General features: G+C 39.0%; 1 protein-coding gene across 4 annotated transcripts; it reads left to right on the top strand.

The window, feature by feature from the left end:
* Positions 1 to 1,469: 1,469 nt before the first annotated feature.
* Positions 1,470 to 25,389, top strand: DCTN6 (dynactin subunit 6). 4 transcript variants are annotated; one of them, XM_082375080.1, is made up of 8 exons: positions 1,509 to 1,595; positions 3,798 to 3,914; positions 8,779 to 8,843; positions 18,288 to 18,393; positions 20,325 to 20,413; positions 21,713 to 21,760; positions 23,174 to 23,316; positions 24,920 to 25,389. In XM_082375080.1, exons 1-8 carry the CDS (start codon positions 1,573 to 1,575, stop codon positions 25,016 to 25,018), a joined length of 690 nt encoding a protein of 229 aa, XP_082231206.1. In that variant the 5' UTR covers positions 1,509 to 1,572; the 3' UTR covers positions 25,019 to 25,389. The 4 variants fall into 4 exon arrangements, with proteins under 4 accessions (XP_082231207.1, XP_082231206.1, XP_082231209.1 ...); XM_082375081.1 differs by lacking the exon at positions 3,798 to 3,914 and having other exon boundaries at positions 1,470 to 1,595; XM_082375082.1 differs by lacking the exons at positions 1,509 to 1,595; positions 3,798 to 3,914 and adding an exon at positions 18,022 to 18,176 and having other exon boundaries at positions 8,780 to 8,843.
* The last annotated feature ends 554 nt before the right edge of the window (positions 25,390 to 25,943 follow it).

Here is a 25,943-nt window from a genome sequence, read left to right as displayed (position 1 = left end):
TATTTTATATTGGACTATAGTTGGTTTACAATGTTTTGCTAGTTTCAGGTGTACAGCAAAGTGATTCAGTTATACATATACATATAAGAGTGACCTATTTCTGACTCAGTGGTCAGAGAGGGCTTCTCTGAGAATGAAGGTCAGTTTCTTGTATCAACTGAGCTGGGCTACAGTTCTGTTATTCAATCAAATGCCAGTCTAGGTGATGTAGTGAAAGTATTTTGTAGATGTGATTAAATGCCATAACCAGCTGATTTTAAGGAATGGAGATTATCCTAGATAATCTGGGTGGGCTTGATTCAATCAGTTAAAAGGCCTTGGGGCAGAGCTGGAGCTTCCTGAAGAAATTCCACCTGTAGACAGGGCTTCACTCCATGTGTCGGAGTTCCAGCCTGCCCTGAAGATTTCTCACCTGCCTAGCCAGCCCCACAATCACGCTGACCAATTCCCTGCAATAAATCTCTTAATATATTATCTCCTAGTGGTTCTGTTTCTGTGGTCGAACCCTGACTGATACGCCCAGTATATGACATCTACCTGAGACTAGAGTCAGAATGGGGGGGTGGGGGCCAAGGGCAGGTGGAAGCTGTTTGGGTCTGAGATTCAGCCTGGCTTCCTGGAGAATGAAAGTGTGATAGAGAAAGAGGAAGAGAACATGAAATTAAAGAAGAGAGAACTGGGCAGGGGCTGGATTTTAAAAGGAATGGGAAGTAAAATAACTGAATCTGGTTTTTAAAGGATGATTTTAGCTACAGGAGAGGGGCTTGGATGGGGGTGTGATTTCAGAGGTCAAGGGTGGAAGGGGCAGACTACAGGGGTTGATTAGAGAGGTGGCAGAGTAAATGATGCAAAGTGTAAGAATGAGATGTAGGAGCAGCAGAACTTGCCGGTGAATTATGTATGGAGAGGTGAGGACTGCCAAGGATGACTGTTGAGCTTCTTGCTTGAGCAACTGGGTGAATGGCAGACTCCTTTACTGAGACAGAGCTCAAATGACCAACTTGGATCCTCTGGAGAGAGGGCAAGGGCGTAAATCAAAAGCTCTGTTCTGGACATTTTAGGTTTCATAAGACCTTGAGGCACCCAAGTGGACACGTCAAGTAGGCAATCGAATAATCAGCTCAGCAAGGAGGACAGAATTAGAGATATTAACCTGAGACCGACAGCAGGTAGAGGGTACTTAACTTATGGGAATAACGAGCTCACACTGAAAGGGAAAAGGGCCCAGGGTTTAGCAGTAGGATGCTTAAGGAAAGGAAACTGAGAATGAACAGTGGGGTATAATGAGGTCACAATGACGTGCGTTGGATCAAACTAAACGGCTGTTTTAAATCCGAGTCCATCGATCCCCGGATTGCGCTAAAACCAGATGGTGGCCACGCACTGCCCCCTGGCACAAGCCCGCTTACACCTGCGAAGTGGAACCTTAAACCAGAGCCGGCCCCGCCCCGCCCCCGCGAGCAGCCCCAGGCTCCGCCCCTTCCCGATCCTGCCAGGCTCTGCAATCGCTCGTAGAGATCGTCGCTTTGCCCAGGCGGTTGTGTAGATCCAACTGGAGGTCAGGCCCAAACCATGGCGGAAAAGACTCAAAAAAGGTGGGTCGCTGTCTGAGAAAAGCCTGTTCTGTCCTCTCCGCAGGGGTGGAACCTGTTCCTGGTCGCCTGTGGTGGGGACTTAGATGGTGTCTTATCCCGGGCGCCCGGCTGAGACGGTTCCTAAGGCCCAGACCTGGGCGTCCGCGGAGGGAGGGGGCGACGGAGTAGCGGTAGAGCGGCCCGGGAAGGTATACGGAATGGGGCGGGGAAGCTTCTGGTTCTCGGTCCCTCCGCGACCTCCCCGGTTCTCCTCCGCCACGCGCCTGCGCGGAAGCGGTCTCGGGCGGGGCTGCGAGGGGAGGAGGGTGTTGCCCCCCGCCCCGGACACGGAGGAACCGTCCCCTTCCTTTCCGCTGCCCTCGGGGCGCCTGTAGCTGCCCTGTGTCCCCGACACACACGGGAGTGCCGGCCGCTCCCCAGTCCCTTCCTGCCTGTCGTGGGCGCTGTGTGTTTGTGTAGACGGACTCCAGGGGGGCCGCCCCTGGACCAAAACTAGCTGCTTTGTAGACGCGTGGGGACAGGCCCTGGGGCTGCTTCTCCAGTGGTCGTACTGGCTGGGCACTCTGGGTGGAAAGGAGCGGCTGGGATGGGGACACGCTTAAGTTAAACTGTTCCCCACAGCAGCAGTGTCGAGCACCCTCTGGTGACTCTCTCTGAAAAAGAAAACCGACAAACCTTGTTTTGGGTGCCATAAATTAACATTTAGGTTCTTCTTCTCTTTAGGCAGGTAATTGTAATCTTTTTCATAAGATAAAGAGGAAAGATCTAAGAATATTATGCACAGTGTATAGTAGTGTGCAGTGGAGATAAAGGTGGTGTTGATTGTTGTTTTAATAAGTAGGTCTTTGGCTAAGCCTTCTCCCAGCTGCCTGTTTTCCCCGTCCGCCCCATCACTCCCAGGTACAGTGAGGTCTACGTGGAGATGTTCGGACCACGTTTTAATTGATCTAGCGGTGAGTTAAATTATTCCTGCCTCACAAAGTGTGCTGATTGTAACACACACTACCTGGAGCCTCTTTCTTCTGCATAAAACTGAAGACAGGGCATTTTTGAGTCTCACCTGTTCTCGCTTGCCCAGGATAAGTTAAACGTTAGATAATACTTTTTTCATAAAAAAATCATAGCGAGAGGGAGGCTGAGGGAATGGAAAACTGGGATGGGAAATCATGTCTAAAATGAGATGTTTTATAGAGGTTAGTTTATTTGTCCAGGGCTTAATAAAATTGCTTTTTTAAACACACAAACCAACTTGAAAAAACATTTACAAATGTTGATACATTCAAGGGCAGCATCATTCAGCTGTCACAGAAAGAATATCCAAAACGACAGGATGTTTCCAGGAAACTTTCAGCTAACAGAAAAGAGATGACTGGCGTTAGAATAATGATGTCCGGGAAATGAACTTTGCTTCAAGACATTTAAAGTCTCTGGGCTTCAGTTTCCTCATCTAGAAAATGAGAGATTTGGACCGTTTTCTGTTTTCTGCTTCATGTCACTGAAGTTTTTTCTTTCTTCTATTCAGTAGAAAGGTTTTATATTTTCTGTGATTTCAGCAGACAATCGACACGTAGTAACCCAGATGGATCATTTTAAAATTTTATTAACTTGTTCCTTGTAGAAAGTCAGTGCCTGTCAAAATGATGGGAGCAGACATAGCTGTGTCTAATCTCAACAACATTTCTTGAAGATAGACCCAGGGATTATTAGTTTTTGGTTTGATATTCTTTTTACTTAGAGCTTTAAAAATACTTTGTGGTAGGAAGGTTTGTTCACCGAAATTTATAGAAGAAAAATTCTTGCACGTCTTTTTTTAGTTTTTCACATCAGTAAGGAAGTGGTGATTTTTAAAAATATTTATTTTTGGTGTTACTTTTCATTTATATTAGGGAATATTTGGGAGGATTCTGGAATATGAATGATGGAGAAACATATTAAAGAGTTTGTACCCTGCTGACTCTTCAGAGCTGTATTTCTGGTCTAGAACTCTCTCATGGCTCCAGATCTGGATATACTGGGTCTTTCTCCATGGATACCTCAAGCTGAGTTCATCTAAAATTTAACCAAATAATTTCATTTTTCATTTTCTTTCTTTTCTATGTACTGATGTTTTTCATATCTTCCCACAGGTATGTCAAATGCCTCGTAAAATTTTTTTCCAAATGCTCATCACATAATCTTTCTGTTTTTTTTCTTTTTTCCTAGAAATCTTCCCTTTGAAGTCCTCTGTGAACTTTGCTCTCTAAGACTGATGCACAGCTGTTATCCTGATGTTTCCCTCTGTCCTTGCACGCTGGAGCCTCTGTTTCTAGAATCTGTCTTGTCTGTTGGTTTACTTTTATTTAGCTAAGTACATCCTTCATTAGCTTCCTAACAAAGAGTGCATAGGAGATTTTTTTTTTAGTCCTTGCAAGTCTAAAAATGTCTTTATTTTCCTTCCATAGTTGTTTGCTAGTTTGGCTGGATAAACAGCTCTAGGTTAAACCTACTTTTCACTCAGATTTCTGTAACGATTGTTTGCTGGTCTTGTAGTATCCAGTATTGCTCTTAAGAAATCTGATGCCATTCTGATTATTTCTTCCCCTCCGTGTGTGACTATTGCACCCCCCACCCCTGGAAACTTTTGAGGATCTTCTCTATAGTGTTCAAAAATTTTATGATAATGGTACTTGGCATGGGTGTTTTGCATTCACTGAGTCCTTCCGGAGTAGAGATTGATAGCCTTATGTCCTGGGGAATTTTCTTGTATTATTCTTTCATAGTTTATTCTCCACCAATATCTCTATTTTCTCCTTTCAAGATTACTTTTATTGGGATTACTTTTATACCTCATGTATTGGTCCTGTAACCATCCTGCCTTTTCTCTTTTTTTTTTTTTACATTTTGTTCTACTTTCTGGGTGAGCTCTTTTTTTAACCTCCATCCTTCTAGTGAATTTTAAATATTAGTCATGTGTTTTATTTCTAGGACCTCTTTCTTAGACTCTGTTCCTTTTTCATAGGCTTCTGTCTTGATTTATGTAGTAGTGTCTCATTTCTCTCAATTGTAAGGGTTGTGTGTTTTTAATGTTTTCTTCTACTATCTGAATTAACTGTGTTTCCTCAAACTACTTTTTTTTCCTGGTTGTTTTGGTTTTTTCCTTCTTAGTTGGAGGCTTTCCAGATGTATCTGATAATGGCCTTCTGTCCATTCTGTCCATTGTTAAGCATGAGAACAGCACAGCTGGGAGCTCCAGGTATATGCATTAGGCTTGTCCTCTCATGTGTTTCAGGGTAGAGCAGGTCAGGCAGGAAGCTGAGCTTTTCATTGAAGAACTCAGGATGTCTGGTAGTTTCTGTAGAAAAGAATCATCTTCTTATCTCCTTGCTGCCTGAAATTGTGTATGAGGCCAGGAAGGCACATGGGGAAGGGTGCTGGTGGTCTCACTGTTGCTGTGCCCGTCACTGTCACCTGGCTTTGGCCTGATATCTTAAGTGCAGCGCCTCATGGAGGGGCCGGTCATCACCCGGCTGTGCCCCTGAGGATGGGGACCGGGGGCAGACATCCGACTGCTTGGTTGCCTCACGTTTTCTCCCCTTCCCTAGTACCTAGTGCCTCCAGGCTAAGCCTCGCAGTGACTTTTCCTGCTGCTTACAGTCTTCTGAAGGTCTTGACATCTTTCATCTGCTGTTATCTCCTCTCCCTTGCTCTTTGGGAATAGTACTTCTTTTATTCCTTTACTGTTGTTTTAGTGGTATTTTGAAAGGAGAGATAAGTTGTCCATGTAGACCAGGGGTGGGCAAACTTTTTCTGTAAAAAGGTAGTATTACCTTGTTTTTATTGTTAAGGAGTACATAGTGTTCCAATAAGCTGGTGGCAATATTTTATTTCATTACCTCTCCCTTTTTATGGCTATCAAGGTTATTAGCAATGTTTCACTGTTCTGAATAATACTATAATGACCAATTTGTGCATCTATTTTCCTCCTATTGAATTCTTTTTTTTTTTCCCTCCTATTGAATTCTTGATGATAGAACTACAGAAATAGATTTCCTAGATCACACATTATGAATATTTTTATGATTCCTGGTGCATATTGGTACAGTAATTTCAAAGAGGTGTCCTGATAGTGCCACCAGAAATGTCCTAGTGTCTCAGTTAAATTACAGCTGCATCATCATTGGATAGCTGTCATTAAAGGGAAAACAAAACACCATCACCCTGAACAAACTAATACAAGATAAGAAATGGACCAGAATATAACCATATTGAATATTCCAAGTATTCACGCTTATTTCGTAACACAGCCTTTCATTTCTTCCCTCCATTGACTTGTGTCATTTCTGCTAGTACGATATCAAGCATCCTGGTTGTAATATGACACAGAACAGTTATGAACAGTGGTCTAGAAATATTCTAACCCATGCCATTGTGAGTATGGTGTAATCAGGTTATATTTGTGATAGCAGTTTATTGGAGACTGAAAGTAATGAGAAGTAATGCTAATGAAAAATAATAATTTTTTCCTTGGTTAAAGAGGATTGTTGCTGAAGCAGTGGGAGAAATGATTTGAAGAACAGAAAAACTGGTCTTAAAGGGAAACTAAGGAGTCTAAAGTTCATTAAATGATACTTACAAGTTACATGAAAGTATTTTTAGATAAAATAAAGGGAGAGACACTTTTAGGGATTATGATTTGAGGGGGACTTTTTCAGGAAAGTGGATAAAGTTTCACCCTGATTATGGAAACATATCCAGGACCTCTTTAGTACCTGGCCTTAAGAAAATTTGATCAATTATTGATTGATTGATTGGATAGGTAATGCATTTGTGTGATTCAAAATGCAAGCAATTTAAAAAATGATATATAATGAAAAAAATCTTCCATCTACCGTTGTGTCCCTGCTATCTAGCTCCTCTCTCTGAAGGCAGTGAGTATTGATTGTTTCTTACCTGTTCTTCCAGAGATAGTTTGGAAATATTCAAGAAAATACAAATATTAAGCAGTTACACACTAGTACTGCTGTACAGATTGCACCAGTTGTAAATGATGCTCAAAAGTCATTTCAGAAAAGCTGAATGTGCTAAACACTTAAGTATTTTATTAGAATGGTAAGGTTGTCTTGTTTAAGTTCATGTTGCATATAATGAAAATTTTCAGTCATCAAGGAGGACAAATTTTAAAAACATGAATCTGTTTCACAGTAAAACATTTGAAAAAATAAAACTTTGCAATAATATTTTTTAAAATCAAAGAAGTATCCAAAAAAGACATGAAAAACAAATAGAAAGTACCATTAAATTTGTTTATAGTATCCACTGTATGTTAAAAATAAGCAAGTAGGGACTTCCCTGGTGGCGCAGTGGTTAAGAACCCGCCTGCCAATGCAGGGGACACGGGTTTGAGCCCCAGTCTGGGAAGATCCTACATGCCACAGAGCAACTAAGCCCGTGCACCACAACTACTGAGGCTGCATTCTAGAGCCCACAAGCCACAACTACGGAGCCCGAGTGCCACAACTACTGAAGCCCACGCGCCTAGAGAGAGCCCGTGCTCCGCAACAAGAGAATCCACTGCTATGAGAAGCCCGCGCACCACAGTGAAGAGTAGCCCCTGCTCACGGCAACTAGAGAAAGCCCGTGCTCAGCAACGAAGACCCAATGCAGCCAAAGATAGATAAATAAATAAATTAATTAAAAATAAATAAATAAGTATTTTCATACATGAATATTTATAGAACTTAATGATATTGATATGAGTGAATCATTGCACTCTAGATTTCTGGTCCTTGCTGGTGGTGATATAAATATTTATTTAAATATAAATACGATGTTTACTGAAATGAGAAAACAACTTTCTGGAAAATTTATAAATCAAGGCTGTAACATGCAAATCAAGAAAACTTCAACTGTTTTATATACCAGGTTTTAGTAATTTACTTGAAATGCAAAGTTCATGTCTTAGAAGAAACTTTGATAGGTTTTGTTTATCTTGTAGAGCTAGAACATGGCAAGGATGTCTGGTTTCATCACTCTTCTATTTAATATCATACTGGAAGTCTTAGGGCAATAAGGGAAGAAAAAGAAATAATATGAATACAAATTGGAAAAGAAGAAATAAAACTGTCCCTATCCACAGATAACAAAATTGTTTACATGAAACTGGTTTACATGGAAAATCCCAGAGAATCTATAAAACTACTGGAACTAAGTGGGTTTAGCAAGGTTGCAAGATACAAGGTCAATATACAAAGTTATTGTAATCCTGTAAACTTGCAGTGAACAACTAGAAATCAAAATTTTGAAAAATTCACACAGACATAAAGTAAAAATATCTAAAATAGTATTGTTATTTCATAGAAACAGAGCAGATTTAACACCATAATATCATTACTACTAAGAAAAATTATTAATGACTACAAGTTACTTAATGATTATCAGTTTAATGGGGAAGTCATTTGGTACAGTTCTTCATGTCAGCTCATGGCTCAGCTAGGGCAGCATTTAGCTAGATTCAGCTGTGTCCAACAAAAGATCACAGCAGAATATCAAAAACATTAATAAATTATTTGGAAATTATTAATTTTTTGAATAATTTGCACTACAATTTATATCACTTGATCAGTTTTATCATATACATAGAGAATAAATAGGAATATTTGTAAATTTTAAATTTCTACGTTGATTTCTATATTAATATTGCATTGCTACACTGTTAAATATTTTGAATGAACATTCTTTTTCCTCTTTTTAACCAAAATACTGGCATGTTACTATCCATCTTCTGGCTTTGATTTTGTTGACTTAACAATGTAGCTTGGAGATCATTCCAACTCTTTACATACAGGATTATTCATTCTTTATTATGCTGTATATTAGTTCATAGTATACCATAATTTATTAACCAGTTCCCTACTAATGAATATCTAGATTGTTTTGAGCTTTTTGCTATTTAGAAACAATGTTGGTGTTAAAAGAGTCCAAAGCCTCTTTTCCTCTCGAGCATTTTAAGAACGCATGATAAATAATTTTAGCTCAGTGGATGGTGTGCCACCTGAGAAGTTTATAATATATTAAATCTTACAGTTTACTTTTCATTTTTCTTTCAGTTTGTTTTAACCTTTTTCTCATTGCAGTGTCAGGATAGCTTCTATAACACTATTTTTAAACTGTACACATGATGAATGTTACCTTTTTTTTCCTACAGTGTGAAGATTGCACCTGGAGCAGTTGTGTGCGTAGAGAGTGAAATCAGGGGTGATGTAACTATAGGTAAGAAAATAGCCTATTAGTGTTGTTTCTCAAGAATTGGTGTGATTTATTTCAGTGCTTTACAGTTCATTAGGTATTATTTTCTATGTTTGACTGATGTCCTAATTTTATTGAGAAACAGTGTATTTCTCTAAGTGTTTAATATTTCTAAAAGAATTTAGTGTGATGGAGTCTATATTTAAACTCATGTCTGATAAACTAACAAGGCAATATAGTAAAGTCATTTTTTTATCTGAGAGACAGCTATTGTGTACCTACTATGTGCCAGGCACTGTGCTAGCACTAGGGACCCAGCAGTGAACACAGCAGACACAGGTACTGCCTTCACAGAGCTTACATTCTGTTAAGAGTATAAACCACGGAGTCTGACAGACTTGGGGTAGCATCCTCGCTCTTAACCTGCTCAGTTACCTCTGGCATGTCACTTAACCTGTCTCATTTTCCCCATCTGTGTAATTGTGTGTATCAGAATTAGGTTCAACTGCTTGTAGTGGTGGCTTACACACTCAAAGCTTTACTCCCTTATGTAAAAAGCCCAGGGGTAGGCAATTCAGGGCCTGTCAGTTGATTGTCTGGGAGCTGCAGCCTTGCAGGCCAGGATGTGATGGCTAGAGCACGGAGAGTGATCTTGGATAAGAAAGGGGAGGAGCAGAGACAAAGGGTGTGCCTCCCAGTGCATCAGCTCCCCTTAAATAGTCTTCCTGAAAGTTCCACACAGTCTTTTGCCTTGGTCTTGGTCTCATGGACACACTTAGCTACAGAGAAGGCTGGGAGATGTAGTCTGAACTGGACGCATTGCTGCCCCCTTATTGGGTTCTGTTACAAGGCAAAAGGGAAGAATGGATATTCGGTGGTAGTTAGCAGCTTTTGTCACAGGCAAAATACTAGTGCCTCCCTCAGAGGTTTTTTTTTTTTTTAACCTCATAGGTTTTTGAAGGATTAAATAAAAGAATATTTGTGAAAGTCATTGCCCAATACCTAACAGATAGTAAGCACTCAATAAACGTTGGCTAATCACACTGTAAAATCAGTGTAGCCTTGTTAGAGGTGAAGTCCAACATTTAAATCAACTGAACAATTTAACACGAGGCAGCTTGCTTATACGAACATGATTTAATTCCCCCAAATGCACATTTTAGCACATCCTAGTTCTTTTACATGTGTTTTCACTGGACATGGTGCCCTGGTAGCTTTATTAACATGAGCCCATCCTTACTAGCCCCTGTGTGTTGCTGGAGTAGAGCTTTCAGGGAACTAAGTACACTTTCAGAGAGAAGATATGCCTTGTTCCCTTATACTAACAATATCTGTAAAAGAAAAACAAATTTTTTTAATTTTAGTAAGTCGAAGCCTCCAGCCACTTCAGGCATCATGTCTTATAAAACCATGTCTTAAGACTGTGCCTGTATTGGGGACTTCCCTGGTGGCCCAGTGGTTAAGACTCTGCACTCCCAATGCAGGGGGCCTGGGTTCGATCCCTGGTCAGGGAATTAGATCCCACATGCATGCCACAACTAAGGAGCCGGCAAGCCGCAACTAAGGAGCCCGCCTGCTGCAACTAAGACCCGGCATAACCAAATAAATAAATAAATAAAGGAAATACAGCATTAAATTACTAAAAAAAAAAAAAAAAAAAGATCGTGCCAGTATTATGGAACATCATTAGGAATTTTCCAGGTTGGATTTATTTAATTATAATATTTTAAATTGACAGAATTTCAAAGTTTACATGGTGGCTTTTTCTTTCCAGTGCTATATTAACTCTTTGTTAACACTTAAACCACTTGCAGATTTTTTATGAGGAGAAATTATTATAGTCACATGTTTATCAAAATGTTCCTAGGGAAGTCCCTCCTCTGCATTTTTATTCTAGTATTTTTATGGTTTTCTTCATGATTCGAGGAATAACATCTAATAGTATCCCACAAGGTATTCTATAATTAGAAGGAAAATAAGAATAATTACTTTCCCTCTCATTTCTACTTCTTCCTCACTTTAAACAATAAGTGTTCAGTATCTACTGTGTAGTAGATATATAGATGGTATGAATGTCTCTACAGGCATAAATGTACACACAGGTATACATATATGTGTGTGTGTGTGTGTGTGTGTGTTTCAGATTTGAAATAACAGGTCCTGTCCTTGCAAAGCACCCCTAGAATAGCAGTAAAGGCTTTATCCTGTGAAACGGAGAGCTGGACCACTACATAGGACTGGGGCCTGGGGGATTCAGGAATCAGCGCTCGCTTTTCTGTTCTCCCTCTGTCTTTCATTTCTTTGTGCTTCTCCCCTTTGTTTATCCCTTTCATCCTCCTGCCTTCTGTAAATGTTGAAATTATGTAAAGAAATACAGTATTTAAATCTACTTTCCGTGTAAGCTGATTACCATCTGATCATGCACAACTTTGATGGTTAAAATATAAAATGATTGTTCAACACAGATTTTCAGTGACGGATTGTAGCATAAGAAATGGTAATTTTTTAAAAACTAGTGATTTGAAGTTTATCATAGAATGGATCTAAGTTAATATTTGTTGGGTTTATTTTTGACCCAGTTTTTTAGAACAAGAAAATTTGCTTACGTTACAGAAACATCTCAATTTTTTAAATTGAGGAAAGGGGCTTCCCTGGCAGTCCAGTGGTTGGGAGTTTGCCTTCCAGAGCTGGGGACACAGGTTCGATCCCTGGTCGGGGAACTAGGATCCCACAGGCCTCGGGGCAATTAGGCCCACGCGCCGCAGCTCTTGAGCCCGTGCCCAAACTAGAGAGAAGCCCATGTTCCGCAGCTAAGACCTGATGCAGCCCAAAAATATAAATAAATAAATATTTTGAAAGAAAATTAAGGAAAAGATTCAGAAGTGATATAGTTACCCAGTGTTCTATGTTACACAATTCTTATCTCATTTTCATTGTGCCTGTTTCTTATCTCTAATTTTATATATAAATATCGAAATTTTCCAGTATTGGTATTTAGTCATTTCTGTCATGTTATATTTGGTATAAAATTAACTCTTATCTTTTGATACTATTAATTCATTTTTCTGATGTAATACATCAGATTAAAAAAGCTCCTGGGAGATATAAAGTTAAATCAAAGCTGAGAGTAGAGATAAGTTATCTGATTTAATCTCACTCTCCCTACCATGTTTTTTTAAAATTATTTTTAGTGTTGTGGTTTTTGTTTTTTTTGGGGGGGGGTGTGGAATTTTCTTCTTAGGGAAACTTTTATTTTCTTATTTATTTTTAATTTTATTGGAGTATAGTTGATTTACAATGTTGTGTTAGTTTCTGCTGTACAGCGAAGTGAATCAGTTATACATATACATCTATCCACTCTTTTTTAGATTCTTTTCCTATATAGGTCATTACAGAGTGCTGAGTAGAGCTCCCTGTGCTATACAGTAGGTCCTTATTAGTTGTCTATTTTATACATAGTGGTATGTATATGTCAGTTCTGATCTCCCAGCTTATCCCTCCCCCTCCCTTTTCCCCCTGGTAACTGTAAGTTTGTTTTCTACATCTGTGATTCTATTTCTGTTTTGTAAGTAAGTTCATTTGTACCATTTTTTTAGATTCCACATATAAGCAATATATGATATTTGTCTTTGTCTGAATTACTTCACTTAGTATGATCATCTCTAGGTCCTTCCATGTTGCTGCAAATGGCATTATTTTATTCTTTCTCATGGCTGAGTAATATTCCATTGTATATATATATATACCACATCTTTATCCATTCCTCTGTCAATGGACTATTTTTCAACATATGACTGTTTTTGTTTTTGCTTAATTTATCAGAATAGCTAATGTAAGTCTTCTGTTACAGTATGAGATTTGAGCACTTAATAAGCTCTGTTTTCTGGCTTAAGTGGCAGTAAATTTAAGTGTAGTTTAATTAATAGATTTTTCAGGATGTTTTACATAACTTTTCATTCCCTCATCAGTTTTACTCTTACCAAATTATTCCATTCTGAAATATTTGAGGAGGAAAGTAATTTTTTAAAAAAATTAATTTATTTAATTAATTTTGCCTGCATTGGATCTTCGTTGCTGCACGCGGGCTTTCTCTAGTTGAGGTGAGTGGAGGCCACTCTTTTTTTTTTTTTTTTAATTATTATTTATTTATTTATTTTGGCTGTGTTGGGTCTTCGTTTCTGTGCGAGGGCTTCCTCTAGTTGTGGCAAGCGGGGGCCACTCTTCATCGCGGTGCACGGGTCTCTCATTATCGCAGCCTCTCTTGTTGCGGAGCACAGGCTCCAGACGCGCAGGCTCAGTAGTTGTGGCTCACAGGCCCAGTTGCTCCGCGGCATGTGGAATCTTCCCAGACCAGGGCTCGAACCCGCGTCCCCTGCATTATCAGGCAGATTCTCAACCACTGCGCCACCAGGAAAGCCCGAGGAAAGTAATTTTTTCCTTTGCTGTGTTTCAGTTAGTAGAACATTAAACCTGATCTTCTGTTTTCCTAGAAAATCAGGTATTTGGTTTATCAAAGAAACTAGTCCGAAGCTTTGAAATATTGTCCTTAACCAGAAACCCTATGGCTGTGGCTCTGCAGGAGCCTGACCCTTTCATTAGAGGCAGCTAGGAAACAGACCTTGGGAAAAATAACAGCACTCTCGTTAATTATAATTTGGGTAAATAAGGTTTCATAGTATGAAGCCTGTTTTTAATTAGATTGCCTTGATTCATGGGCCATGCGTTGTTTCCTGAAAATTTTGTTTTGAAAGCTGAAAGGCATTTCAGAAAGGTAGCTCTGAGCACAGTCCTGTAGTCCTGTTATAGGGTGAAGGCAGACTCCTGGGGTTAGGACAGGGCTTGGTGGGACATCATAATGTGAAGGCAGAACCGAATACAGTGGCAAAGCTTTGTGATGGAAGCACTTTGTCCCACTTATTCTGTTGTTCTTTCCATTAGAGTTTTTAATATAAACTTCCCTTTTATTGTGGAAATCTTTTTTTTTTAACTGAGGTAACATTGGTTTATAACATTATGTAAGTTTCATATGTACATTATATGGAAATCTTTTTCAATAAAGCAGAACAGTGGCTGTGACTTGAGAAATTCATCAAATATAAAGCAGTTCTTAAAGGTACTTCAGCTTACAGGTCAAAGGAATTGTTTTCATTTTCAAAAGAGACCTTGTGGCTTTTGGAGCTATTTATTGACATATGAAAATGTCCACAGAGATTGCTTTCTGTGGCAAAGATAGACAGGAAAAATGCCCTTTACTAAATGAGGGGAATGGAAATTTGATGCAAGGAATGTCTTTCTGGCTGGGTTGCGTCAAGCCCGGCCAACCATTTAGAAAAATAATTCATCAGCCAGTGAGGCAGCTCCAACTCTAGACACACTTATCCAAACAAGGAGATAAGCCAAATAGGGTTTCAGCACATTTGGTAAGAAAATATACAAACTGCCCTGCCAGAAAGAGCGCCAAGAAAGTTCACAGCAGCCTTTTAAAAAAAAAACTTTCCATGGTGATAGATTTTTATTGTTAAAGCATTTTAACCTCAAGACCCTTCAGCTTGGTTTGAATTCAGACCCATTCTAGGTAAAAATGCCTCTTGCGTGCAGAAAAGTACGGAGCAGACTGTGCTCACATTCCAGTGTCTTGGACTAGTGCTCAGGTTGCGGGCTGTCTGGTGCCGACCTCCAGCGCTGCGCAGAGACAAAGCCTCACTCACCTAAGTCAGAAAGTTCCTTTAAGGAGTTCACCAAACTTAAGTCTTAGCAGTCACGTATCCTGCGGTTCATATACACATACTAACCTCTCTAGTCTCTGCCCAAAAAAGACCTACAAGAAGTTAAGGGAAGCTATTCAGTTTATTGTCACCCATGACCTTGCTGTTAACATCACAACTTGAGGTAGATAGTTTCACCTTTCAAGTCATTTCAGCCCTGAACTCCAAGACTTGTAGTTTGGCAGTGCGGCCACCAGGTGGAGGTGTTGTCCTAAACACAGGTCTCACAGCAGCTGCTCACAGGTCTCATATAATGCTTTATATCCCAGGGCAAGGCCGTTAGATTTATAACCAGTTTTGCAGTTACTTATTAACAGACTTATTAATAATGATAAAAACAATAACAATAATAAACACCTGGCTAAAATAGCCCCAGCATTATTTTTAAATATTGTGTAAGAAGACATGGGATTTGGGATTATTTAATTTTTAAAAATTTGTGCTCATCTCTTTGGGTTTCTTTTGTATAATTAACATGTATTATATTATTTTTGAAAGGGAAAGATGAAAATACCAATTGTTTTCAAAGCTGTACTTTAGAGGAACTGTTAAAGAAGCACAGGTCCCAGTGGTACTTTTGTCTTATTAGCCCTTTCTCAGGTAGTTTCTTGCAAGGCTGCTTGTTGTCAAAAGCTGCAGCCTGAGTACCAGCAGAATATCTAGTGCCTCTGGCTACTTATCTAGCTGTGGCAAAGGATCTGCTTTCTGTCACAGTCATGATGATCTCTTCCTCCTGTCAGATTTTTAATGCTAGCAATGGAAAATTATTAATTTTATTAATTATTAATCTTTTTCACTATCTTACAGTATGGTCAAGAATTTTCCTCCCTGGTTAAAAAGAGGTTTTACCCCAGTACCTGAGTATCAGGGAAGTAAAGCACTCCCTTTTCTTCTGTTTCTCAGACCAGAAGGAGTTATTTTATTTACTGTGATAAAGTTCTTAGCTCTTAGTGTCAGGTAGTGATGAACTTCCCATTTTGAAGAACTGTGATCTCCTTTTCAAACATTATTTTATATAATCCACACTTCAGCCCAGTGAGGTAGGTTATCATACTCATCTTTTTTTTTTTTTTTTATACTCATCTTTTTATAGATGAGAAAACTGAGGCATTTGAGAGATTAAGCACATAGCCTTTAAGTGATAAAGGCCAGAGCCTGGACTTTCTAGACAAGGGGTGGGGTGCTAGCTGGGGCTTTAATTATAAAGAACCTAAAATAGAAAGATCGTGTCCCTTTATCATAGAATATTTTGACGTAAAATGTAAATCTGGTATTGTGCAAACTACAGATTTAAATTGGTTCACATGGCTGGAAGACCTGTAAGAAATTTCTCATTTCAAAGGAATCCAGTGTTTGTTTCAGCAATGTTTTAGCACCTCTCCCCAAAAGTGGTAACTTCTAAATGCCCCTTATTAAGGGATTGGTTAAATAAATTATGGTATATTCATATGATGTGAAATAATATTCAGCCATTAAAAAGAATAACCAGCTAGATGTACTTATATGGAAAAATCACCATGACTTATTAGGTGAAAAAGCAAATTGCAGAATAAGTACTATTCCTTGTTTTTTTGAAAAAGTATGTATTTGTAATTCGTATCTTTTCTCCTTTATTTTTTAACTTTCTAATGAAGTATATTTTATATGCAGTGATATTTACAGATTTTAAATATATTGTAGTACTTAAGTCTGGAATAATATACTGCAAATTTTTAAGAATAGTTACCTCTAGGGAATGGGATTAGCAAGAGGAGAGAGGATCTTTCACTTTTGGCTTTGATTGAGGTTTTTCTAATGAGTATGTATTCCTTTCATAAATTGTGTGTGTGTGTGTGTGTGTGTGTGTGTGTGTTTTTAACAAAGGAAAAAGGCACACGTGGTCACAGTCATGGTCGCCTTGGGAAGCTTCCCAGGGCTCTCAGTGATCCCATCTTCTATTCTGAAATCTCCTATCCTGAACAGGAGAATTTGCCAGGGAAATTGTACTTTAGCAGCTGAGAATTTGGGGAGCCAGAGGTGACAGAAATAACAAAGCCACTCTCTGTGCATCCTTTGACTTGGGCCCCACCCTCTTTATCAATCCCCAGCTCTTCATTGTTAGCGGAAAAAATAAGCTGCACCGAGATTCCTTCCAATTCTCTGGGCACCTGGAATGCCTCTTTATTTAATACATTTTTGAGCAAGCATGTTAAGTATTCCCAATTTTTAAGACAAACAGATCAAAAGGGCAAGTATAGCACACATTCCTTTTTGTTTCCCTGTAACATACAGCCCTGCCTGTCACAAGCAGATAATGATTACTGAATAAATTAACAAGTTATTAATGTACTTTATTAAAACAATAGAATACTGAATTTCATGGACAGTGCCATCTATCTGACTCCCCTCCTACTTTCTGTCAGCACTTCTGCCCACCCTCTCTTACTTTCAGAGTCAGTTACTTCCTGTCTGCGTGTTTACAGATAGAAATGGCCTTGGTATGGGTGGGGGGGCAGGTGTTGGAGGGAGAGGCTGCCGTGAGAGATTCTGTTTTCTCATTGGTGGTTTCATTATCACCCAAATGCTAGGCCTTTGGGTAAATAAAGCAGGGCGAGGGGATGTTACCGGGTTTAGGCAGTGCAGTGGACCCCGACAGTGGGCTTGATGAGAGCCCTTCCTGCCCCTCGACTTGAGGTTGGAGTCACTGCCTCAGGTCTCCCTTTATCAGAGTCTCAGGACCCCAGTAACCATGCTTGGCTCCTTCCTCTGCCTGCCGTTGCCCCTTTCCACTGGTTAAAATCACATCCTAGACCAGTAGGGATGGTGACGGAGTAACAAAGCTAAGGTTAGTCTCCATGTTTTCTAGCTCTCATCTCGCCCATATTTCCTCTTAATCCCTTAATAAAAGGACTAATTCTGGGCTTCCCTGGTGGCGCGGTGGTTAAGAATCTGCCTGCCAACGAAGGGGACATGGGTTCGAGCCCTGGTCCGGGAAGATCCCACATGCCGCGGAGCAACTAAGCCCATGTGCCACAACTACTGAGCCTGTGCTCTAGAGCCTGTGAGCCACAATTACTGAAGCCCACGTGCCACAACTACTGAAGCCCACCCACCTAGAGCTGTGCTCCGCAACAAGAGAAGCCACCGCAATGAGAAGCCCGCGCACCGCAACAGAGTAGCCCCCGCTCACTGCAACTAGAGAAAGCCCGCGCACAGCAACGAAGACCCAACGCAGCCAAAAATAAATTAATTAATTAAAATTAATTAATTAATTAGCTAATTAATTTTTTTTAAAAGGACTAATTCTGTAATGCACTAGCATAAGAAAGCACCAACATTGTAAGCAAAGAGAGCCTTACCTTTATGAGGGAAAGGAAGGAAGGGAATTAATTTTTATTGCTGGCTACGTGTCAGAATACTATGTGTACAAACATTATTTCATCTAATTCTTAAAACAGCCCTGCAAGACTGGTATTATCACCACCTCCATTTCACTGCTGAGGTAACAGAGGCTTCAGAACAGAGGGTGAGCGAGGGCTGTCCAGCTCCAAAGCGTGTGCTGTCTCCACTCACCTCGGCTTGAGATTTGGCACGAACGGCAGTGATAACATTTGTAACGTGCCTAGTCTGGTGCCTGGCACCTACTTTAGGAAACGTTCCTCCCAACAGCCTCCTTGGAAGCGCAGCCTTCGAAAGTAATGTCTTTTCACCATACTTTCAACAGGACCCAGGACAGTGATCCACCCTAAAGCACGAATCATTGCGGAAGCTGGGCCCATAGTGATCGGCGAAGGTAACCTAATAGAAGAACAGGCGCTCATCATAAATGCGTGAGTGAGACTCTTACAGATGCTCTGAATCAGGTGCCACAGACAGTGTTTCCATTCATTTCAGCCCCATCTCTAGGGACCTTTTACAACTGACATCTGGAAAGCCCACTATTTGAGAACTAGGGAAACACTAAGCATCTTTTTCTTTTTTTTTTAAATTAATTTATTCATTTTTAACATCTTTATTGGAGTATAATTGCTTTACAATGGTGTGTTAGTTTCTGCTTTATAACAAAGTGAATCAGCTATACATATACATATATCCCCATATCTCCTTCCTCTTGCGTCTCCCTCCCACCCTCCCTATCCCACCCCTTTAAGTGGTCACAAAGCACCGAGCTGATCTCCCTGTGTTATGCGGCTGCTTCCCATTAGCTATCTATTTTACATTTGGTAGTGTATATATGTCAATGCTACTCTCTCACTTCGTTCCAGCTTACCTTTCCCCCTCCCCGTGTCCTCAAGTCCATTCTCTACGTCTGCGTCTTTATTCCTGTCTTGCCCCTAGGTTCTTCATGACCTTTTTTTTTTTTTAGATTCCATATATATGTGTTAGCACACGGTATTTGTTTTTCTCTTTCTGACTTACTTCACTCTGTAGGACAGACTATGTCCATCCACCTCAATACAAATAACTCAATTTCATTTCTCTTTATGGCTGAGTAATATTCCATTGTATATATGTGCCACATCTTCTTTATCCATTCATCTTAAGCATCTTTTTCAACACAAGTAATTAGTAAATGAGGAAACCAAAGACCAGAGGGGTAAAGAGACTTGTCCAAGGTGAGATAGCTCGTAGGTGGATGACCAGAATCTCCGAGTCTCGGTCTGATAATCTTCCCCTTGCGTATGACAGCCTCTTCTGTTCCTTAAGCAGGCATTTCCTGAGGACACCCCCAATGGCCCAGTGCTGTGCTCACTGCCTCAAGTAGTCTTTTGGTTGGATGTCTTGGCTCTGGCTGCAATGTTATTACTCATACCTAGACATGTGAACTTAAATCTGATATATATTTTCATATGCTTTGGGGGGTAACACTGAGAATTATATTTGAAAAATTGGGGGTCCTAGAGGCAATTTTTAAACTTTATAAAATATTAGAACATGTACATGATCTTAGTGAACTAGACTATAATACCTATGAAATTTTTATAAGCATTTGTAAAGCTTTCTAGGTAAAATTTTGGCAGGAAATTCAAGCTTATACCTAATTTATAGCAACAGTGTATGGAATTTTTAATAAAGACCTTGGGAAAATACTTAACTGTGATAAAGAGATTGATTTCTCTTAATGCTTACTTAGGATTTGGGAGTTTCTTACTATATTAAGCAGTTTCTTTTTAAAATATATTTTGGCACCTTTAGTGTAAGTCAATTAACAACAGTTAGATTCTGCAGTAACTCAGCTGTCAGAGATAAAGCACTATTTTTAAATGGCTTTTTCCTCTTAGACCGCAAACATTTTATGTTCTAAATGTTTCAGCTATCCACCTAACAGCATAAAATGATTATTTTATGTGAATATCTGTTTACATTTCACAGTCTTGAATGATTATTAAGAAAGGAAATTTTTCAAGTTAGGCATGATTTTGATTCCATTTCAACAAGCCGAACGTCCTAGCCAGCATCTTTTCTACCTTGTCCTGGGAAAGGCACACTGGGCTTTGAGTTTAAAAAGTAAACAAAGAAAGGCTGACCTTCTGTACACACCTATGACTTCTTTACATTTCAGTAGTTCTTTTTCAACTCAGAATAAAGTCTTCTGCAGCATAGAGGATAAATAATTCACTTGGATTAAGAAATTACTTACATCGTTACATATATTAACCTTGATGGAGGTAAAATTGAGAGAATGAACCCAAATTCTAAAACAGCAGAATTGCTTATTGCATTGTTGACTTGTTGATACTTTGTCTCTTCTTTTTTATAGTCACCCTGAAAATATCACTCCTGATGCCGAAGATCCAGAGCCCAAACCTATGATCATTGGCACCAATAATGTGTTTGAAGTTGGCTGTTGTATCCTTTGCCATAATTTAAGCTAAATCATTTCCAGCTGTCTTTTGGTACCTAAATCTCCTCTGTAGAAATTGTTGTAATTTATCTATCAAATACTTACATTATATATATATAATTATTTTCAACACATAATATAATTGTATATAATGTATGTTATATATTATGTAATTTATATTATGTGTATATATAAATATATATAAACTGTGTTTTTAGGACTAGGCCATCCAGCTCTTTGAAAAGACTTATTTACAGTATATCAAAAAAATATCCCCTCTGTTCCATTGAATAACCCGAGTAAAAGAAGTATGCTGTTTTCAGGTGTGCATGCATGCACACACAAACTCACACTCACCTTTTGGAACCATCTTGCTCCTGTTGCTACATCTTGTTGGCAGGTACAGTGACTGAGTGGCCGTAGACATGAAACAGAGTAATCTTGGCTTCAATCCTGGTTTAAGAACCACACTCTGTCCATTTGATTCCTATATAGTTTTAGGTTGACAGTATGTTGTTGTCTGATACAAGGAAATGGTGGATGGAGATGAAAATATTTCATTCTTTGCATTTTTTCCCCCCCCGAGTGTCACCAGTGCCTTTGCTGATTTCATACTCTAAAAAGATAGTAAAATCTTTTCAAGATGTCAGCGAAACATTATTTTATAATAGAAACTGCTTGAAGGAGAAAATCTAAAGGTTTAACAATAGCAAAATATTTAAATAAATTAAGCTGCAAGCATAAAATGGACCACTAGAACCATCAAGCAGTCATTTACAATTATGTTTTTAAAGATTTTTGATGGTATGGGATAAGGCTTGCAAATGGAAGTGAACCGAATAAAGTGAGCTACATACGTTTATACGGTTTGATTTTGTACAGTTTGATTTCCAGTTATATAAAGGGAATTACATATATTTACATAAAGATATATCAAGCCATTAACAGTGCTACCCTTAAGTGATTGGGTGTTAGTTTTCATTTTCTTAATTGTGAAAATATGTTACTCATAATTAGTTTTCATTTTCTTAAAACAACTGTGAAAGCATGTTACTCATAAAATCGGGGTATAAGGTGCTCATTTCTTTAAAAATATAGAAGACATTTATTTATACTTGAGATATTTCTATATAAAGATTAAAACTTTACTTGCAGACTGCCCTGGGCAAGGAGTTCTGGCCAGGCCAGCCTGCGTGGCCCATCCCATGCCTCTGTCCCTGCCCCAGTGCAGGATAAGGACAGAGTGAATTAGTAGGGAAGAAAGATGAACATATTCACAATGTCTACTTAACTCTGGCTTACAGATTCCCAAGCCATGAAAATAGGAGATAATAATGTTATTGAATCAAAAGGTAAGTTATGTTTGGAACTTTATTGTGAAAACTGATTACCTCCTTTTTCTTTGTGGTGTTCCAGAAAACAGCCTAAGTACAGACCATGGCAAAGTGGTGTGCTTGGAAGGAAGGCATGGTTGGAAGTGGGCTAACACAGCTGTGAGACAAATTCTTTGCCTTTAAGGAACCTAATCTAGTAATGTGTTTCATACATTAAATTAAAATTCTAGCTATGTACATTTAAATCAGGATTGAGTTAAACCATAAACTTCAGGTGAAAGATTTGAAAAAGATTTCTCCAAAAAACTAGTGTCTGACTTCCCTGGTGGCTCAGTGGTTAAGAATCCGCCTGCCAGCGCAGGGGACACAGGTTCGAGCCCTGGTCTGGGAAGATCCCACATGCCGCGGAGCAACTAGGCCCGTGAGCCACAGCTACTGAGCCCACATGCCACAACTACTAAAGCATGCATGCCTAGAGCCCATGCTCCACAACAAGAGAAACCACCACAATGAGAAGCCCATGCACCACAGCAAAGAGTAGCCCCTGCTCGCCACAACTAGAGAAAGCCCGCGCGCAGCAACGAAAACCCAACGCAGCCAAAAATAAATAAATAAATAAATAATTGTTAAAAGCCAAAAAAAACTTCCTTCCTTCCTTTAAAAAAAAAACAAAAAAAACTAGAGTCAGTGGTAATTTAGTTGATTAACGTTATTGTAGAATTAAAGAAAAAAAATTAGTTTCTCTAGCAGTTTGCTTTCTTGAATTTCAGGACTGCTTTCCCCTAGCCCATCAGAAACAAATGTAAGCTACTTTATCATAGGCGGGGCTAGGCGGGGGCCATGTAAGTCACCATCACTGCTGGGAAGCAGCTCCAAGAGCTTGTCCAGAAAGAACCGGAGTGATAAGACTTTTTTAGAATAGTGCCTTTCCTTTCTTGGTCTTGATTGGCATGAAAGAAAATGCTTTCTTTTTAAAAAAAAAATAAAATTAGGCTTTTTGTTAATCTGCTTAATGGTTTTTATTTAATTTGGATTACCAATTATGATGATGATGATTCCCACTGTCATTTTCTATTTATTGTATACTTACTATGTGTCAAACCTGTGCTTGACACTTTACATTTACTATCTCATTTATTCCTTACAGCAAACTATGAAGTGGGATGGTCTCTATTTTATAGATGAACTTGCTCAGAGAATTTACAGTGACTTGCCCAAGATTGCACAGATAGCAGCAGAGCTCTGTTTTGAATGCACTTGATACTAGTCTGGTGCCTGCCTCTGCCCTGTACAAACTCTGGACTAAAGTGATTTCTTAATATTTTTTTAAGGGCAGTTTGTATTTTTAGACTTGCATCATCTTAGGAAAAAAAATAGTGTTCTAGTCATTGAGTGTCTTACATGGTAGTTCTCTCTGTGTCTTTCCTACAGCGTATGTAGGCAGAAACGTAATATTGACAAGTGGTTGCATCATCGGGGCCTGTTGCAACCTGAACACGTTTGAAGTCATCCCTGAGAACACAGTGATTTATGGCACAGACTGCCTTCGTCGGGTGCAGACTGAGCGACCACAGGTACTAGAACCTCTCTTTTAAAAAGAGTCTTTTCTAGGGCTGCTAATTTTCCCAAAATACCACATAATTGTTTTAATGGGGCAGCAAGTCAGCTGTTTAAAAAGCAAATAATTAAAATAAAACATGAGAGAAACATTCCTAAAACTATAATTTCTTTGTAATTATTGAGTCCTTAATATCAGAAATATGTCCAAAGATGACAATGACACATTGATTATGGGAAAAGAAAATCCAGGGATGTTATTCCTAGTCTTATGTATTTTCACTGGAGGTGCATCACCAAGCCTTACAAACTACATGGATTTGCTCCTAAAAATACCAACCTTGGAGGGTAAGGAATGAACCTACCAAATTTATACTGAATAGCCAAGTTGGGTTCATCTATTAGTTTACTAACATAGATACCTTGAAAATAAACACAGCTTGTGAATATGCAGGTATATTTAGATATTTTCCTGTCTTATGAGAAATTGTCCCCTCCTAATAACCAAGAATAATGGGAAGTATGTATTTGGAGTTTCACATTAGAGCAGGAGATAAGTAAGATAGGGCATTTGGGACTTCCTTAGGACAGAAGACATTCTGATTGAAGTTTGGAGCCTCACTGTTCGGCACACTCAGTATATTACCCAGCCTCCTTCCCTTTCCCCAAAGAAAGTATTTTTCAAGACATTTAGCACTTTTGGTTCTTAGCCATATTTTATCAGAAATTAAAATTCCAGTTCTTTCTGGGTTATTGTAATTCTGTAATGTTTGGCTTTTATTATTATTACTATTATTATAAGCAAGTATTACCTCTGTAGACCAAAAAGGAAATAAGAACAAATCCAGTATTTTTTCACTATCTTTCTGCATAACAGCAAAACGATTGAAGAGGGAGAAATGAAGCTGGAGTTGGGTTAAGGGAGATTAGAATTAAATGAGCAAGAATATCTGAAGTTTAATACATAATGGTATGTAAGCAACACTGTTTTCCATTATCTTGCTGATCGGAAGGATCATGTAGAGGTCCTTATTACAAAGGATTCACCCAGACTTTTGGAAACAAAGTTCTTAGGGCAAGGGCCTAAAAGTCCGTAATTTTCACAAGTACTCCAAGTGAGATTTACAGTGAGGGAAGTTTGCGCAAAGCTGGTATATGAAGAGTGAAGATCAGGTAAGTATCATAGCTGTGTGCTCTGTAGGTCGTGTAGAAAGCAGTGTACTCGGGGTATTTTACTTGTGTTGTCTACTATAATTGGAACTTTTTCAATTCTTAGAGGCCAAGGTGAAATCTATGAAAGCAAGGTTGAAAACTGATTAACATATATTTTTATATGTAAAATTTTTTGGCTTTTTCTTATTACCAAACTTAATGTATGTTCATTGTAAATTGAAAAAACAGAAGCAAAAATAAGTCAGTGAATGGGATCCACTTCAGGGGGCACAGGTGCGATCCCTGGATCCCTGGTCATGGAACTAAGATCCTACATGCTGCACAACAGGACCAAAAAAAAAATAAGTCAGTGAAAATCACCTGTAATCCCATGACATAGTGATAATCATTTCTACCTGATACTCTTTGCTTTCTGCTGGTCAGTTCTTAATTCTCTTATCTTTTTAGCCCCAGACACTACAGCTGGATTTCCTGATGAAAATCTTGCCAAACTACCATCACCTAAAGAAGACTATGAAAGGAAGCTCAACTCCAGTTAAGAACTAAGAACAATATATGACATCAAGATAACATTTGTCTTTGACCACTGTCTTTTGAAAGAGCCACAGTGTTTATGCACTCTTAGCAGTCTGCAGAGTAATATGTGTTGACTTTATCTTGTAAAATTGAGTTAGAGAGGAAAGAAATGGGTTTTCATTGTAACTGTCCTCTATAATTTATATAAAATGTATTATTTTCTGATGTCCTTGTCCCATTTCTGATAATTTACAGATTTCTTATTTTGTGTTGTTTTGTTATGTAAAATGTTGGCCATGAATTTTAGTTATGTAAAAGACTACCCATGAGAAGAAAGAACATATTGTTATGTATTTATATTCTAGCATTTACTAAACTAAATAAAAATGTTGATGACAGGACTTTCAGTGAATATACTTTAATCAGTTTTTCTACTTGCGTCAACTTTCCCAAAATAGCTCTTTTTTTTTTTTTTTAATTAATTTATTTATTTATTTTTGGCTGTGTTGGGTCTTCGTTTCTGTGCAAGGACTTTCTCTAGCTGTGGCAAGCGGGGGCCACTCTTCATCGCGGTGTGCGGGCCTCCCACTATCGCGGCCTCTCTTGTTGCGGAGCACAGGCTCCAGACACGCAGGCTCAGTAATTGTGGCTCACGGGCCCAGGTGCTCCGCGGCATGTGGGATCTTCCCAGACCAGGGCTCGAACCCGTGTCCCCTGCATTGGCAGGTGGACTCTTAACCACTGCGCCACCAGGGAAGGCCCCAAAATAGCTCTTTTAATTTTTATTGTGTACTAGCTATATATTAAAGCTAATGTGGATTTGTAGCTGTTTAAAATTTCAGGTGAAATTTCAGCAGCTATTGAATTAATTTAGACTTCATTTTGTTTCCAAGAAAAAGATTTTTTTTCTTTTTCAGTAAAACAAAAGTAATCAGGGAAAGATGTATTCAGTAGA

This window comes from Balaenoptera borealis (assembly GCF_965194805.1).
Source record: "Balaenoptera borealis genome assembly, chromosome: 21".
NCBI classification, from domain to species: domain Eukaryota; kingdom Metazoa; phylum Chordata; class Mammalia; order Artiodactyla; family Balaenopteridae; genus Balaenoptera; species Balaenoptera borealis.
The sequence above is the reverse complement of the archived record's forward strand: the minus strand, read 5'-3'. Positions and strand labels throughout refer to the sequence as shown.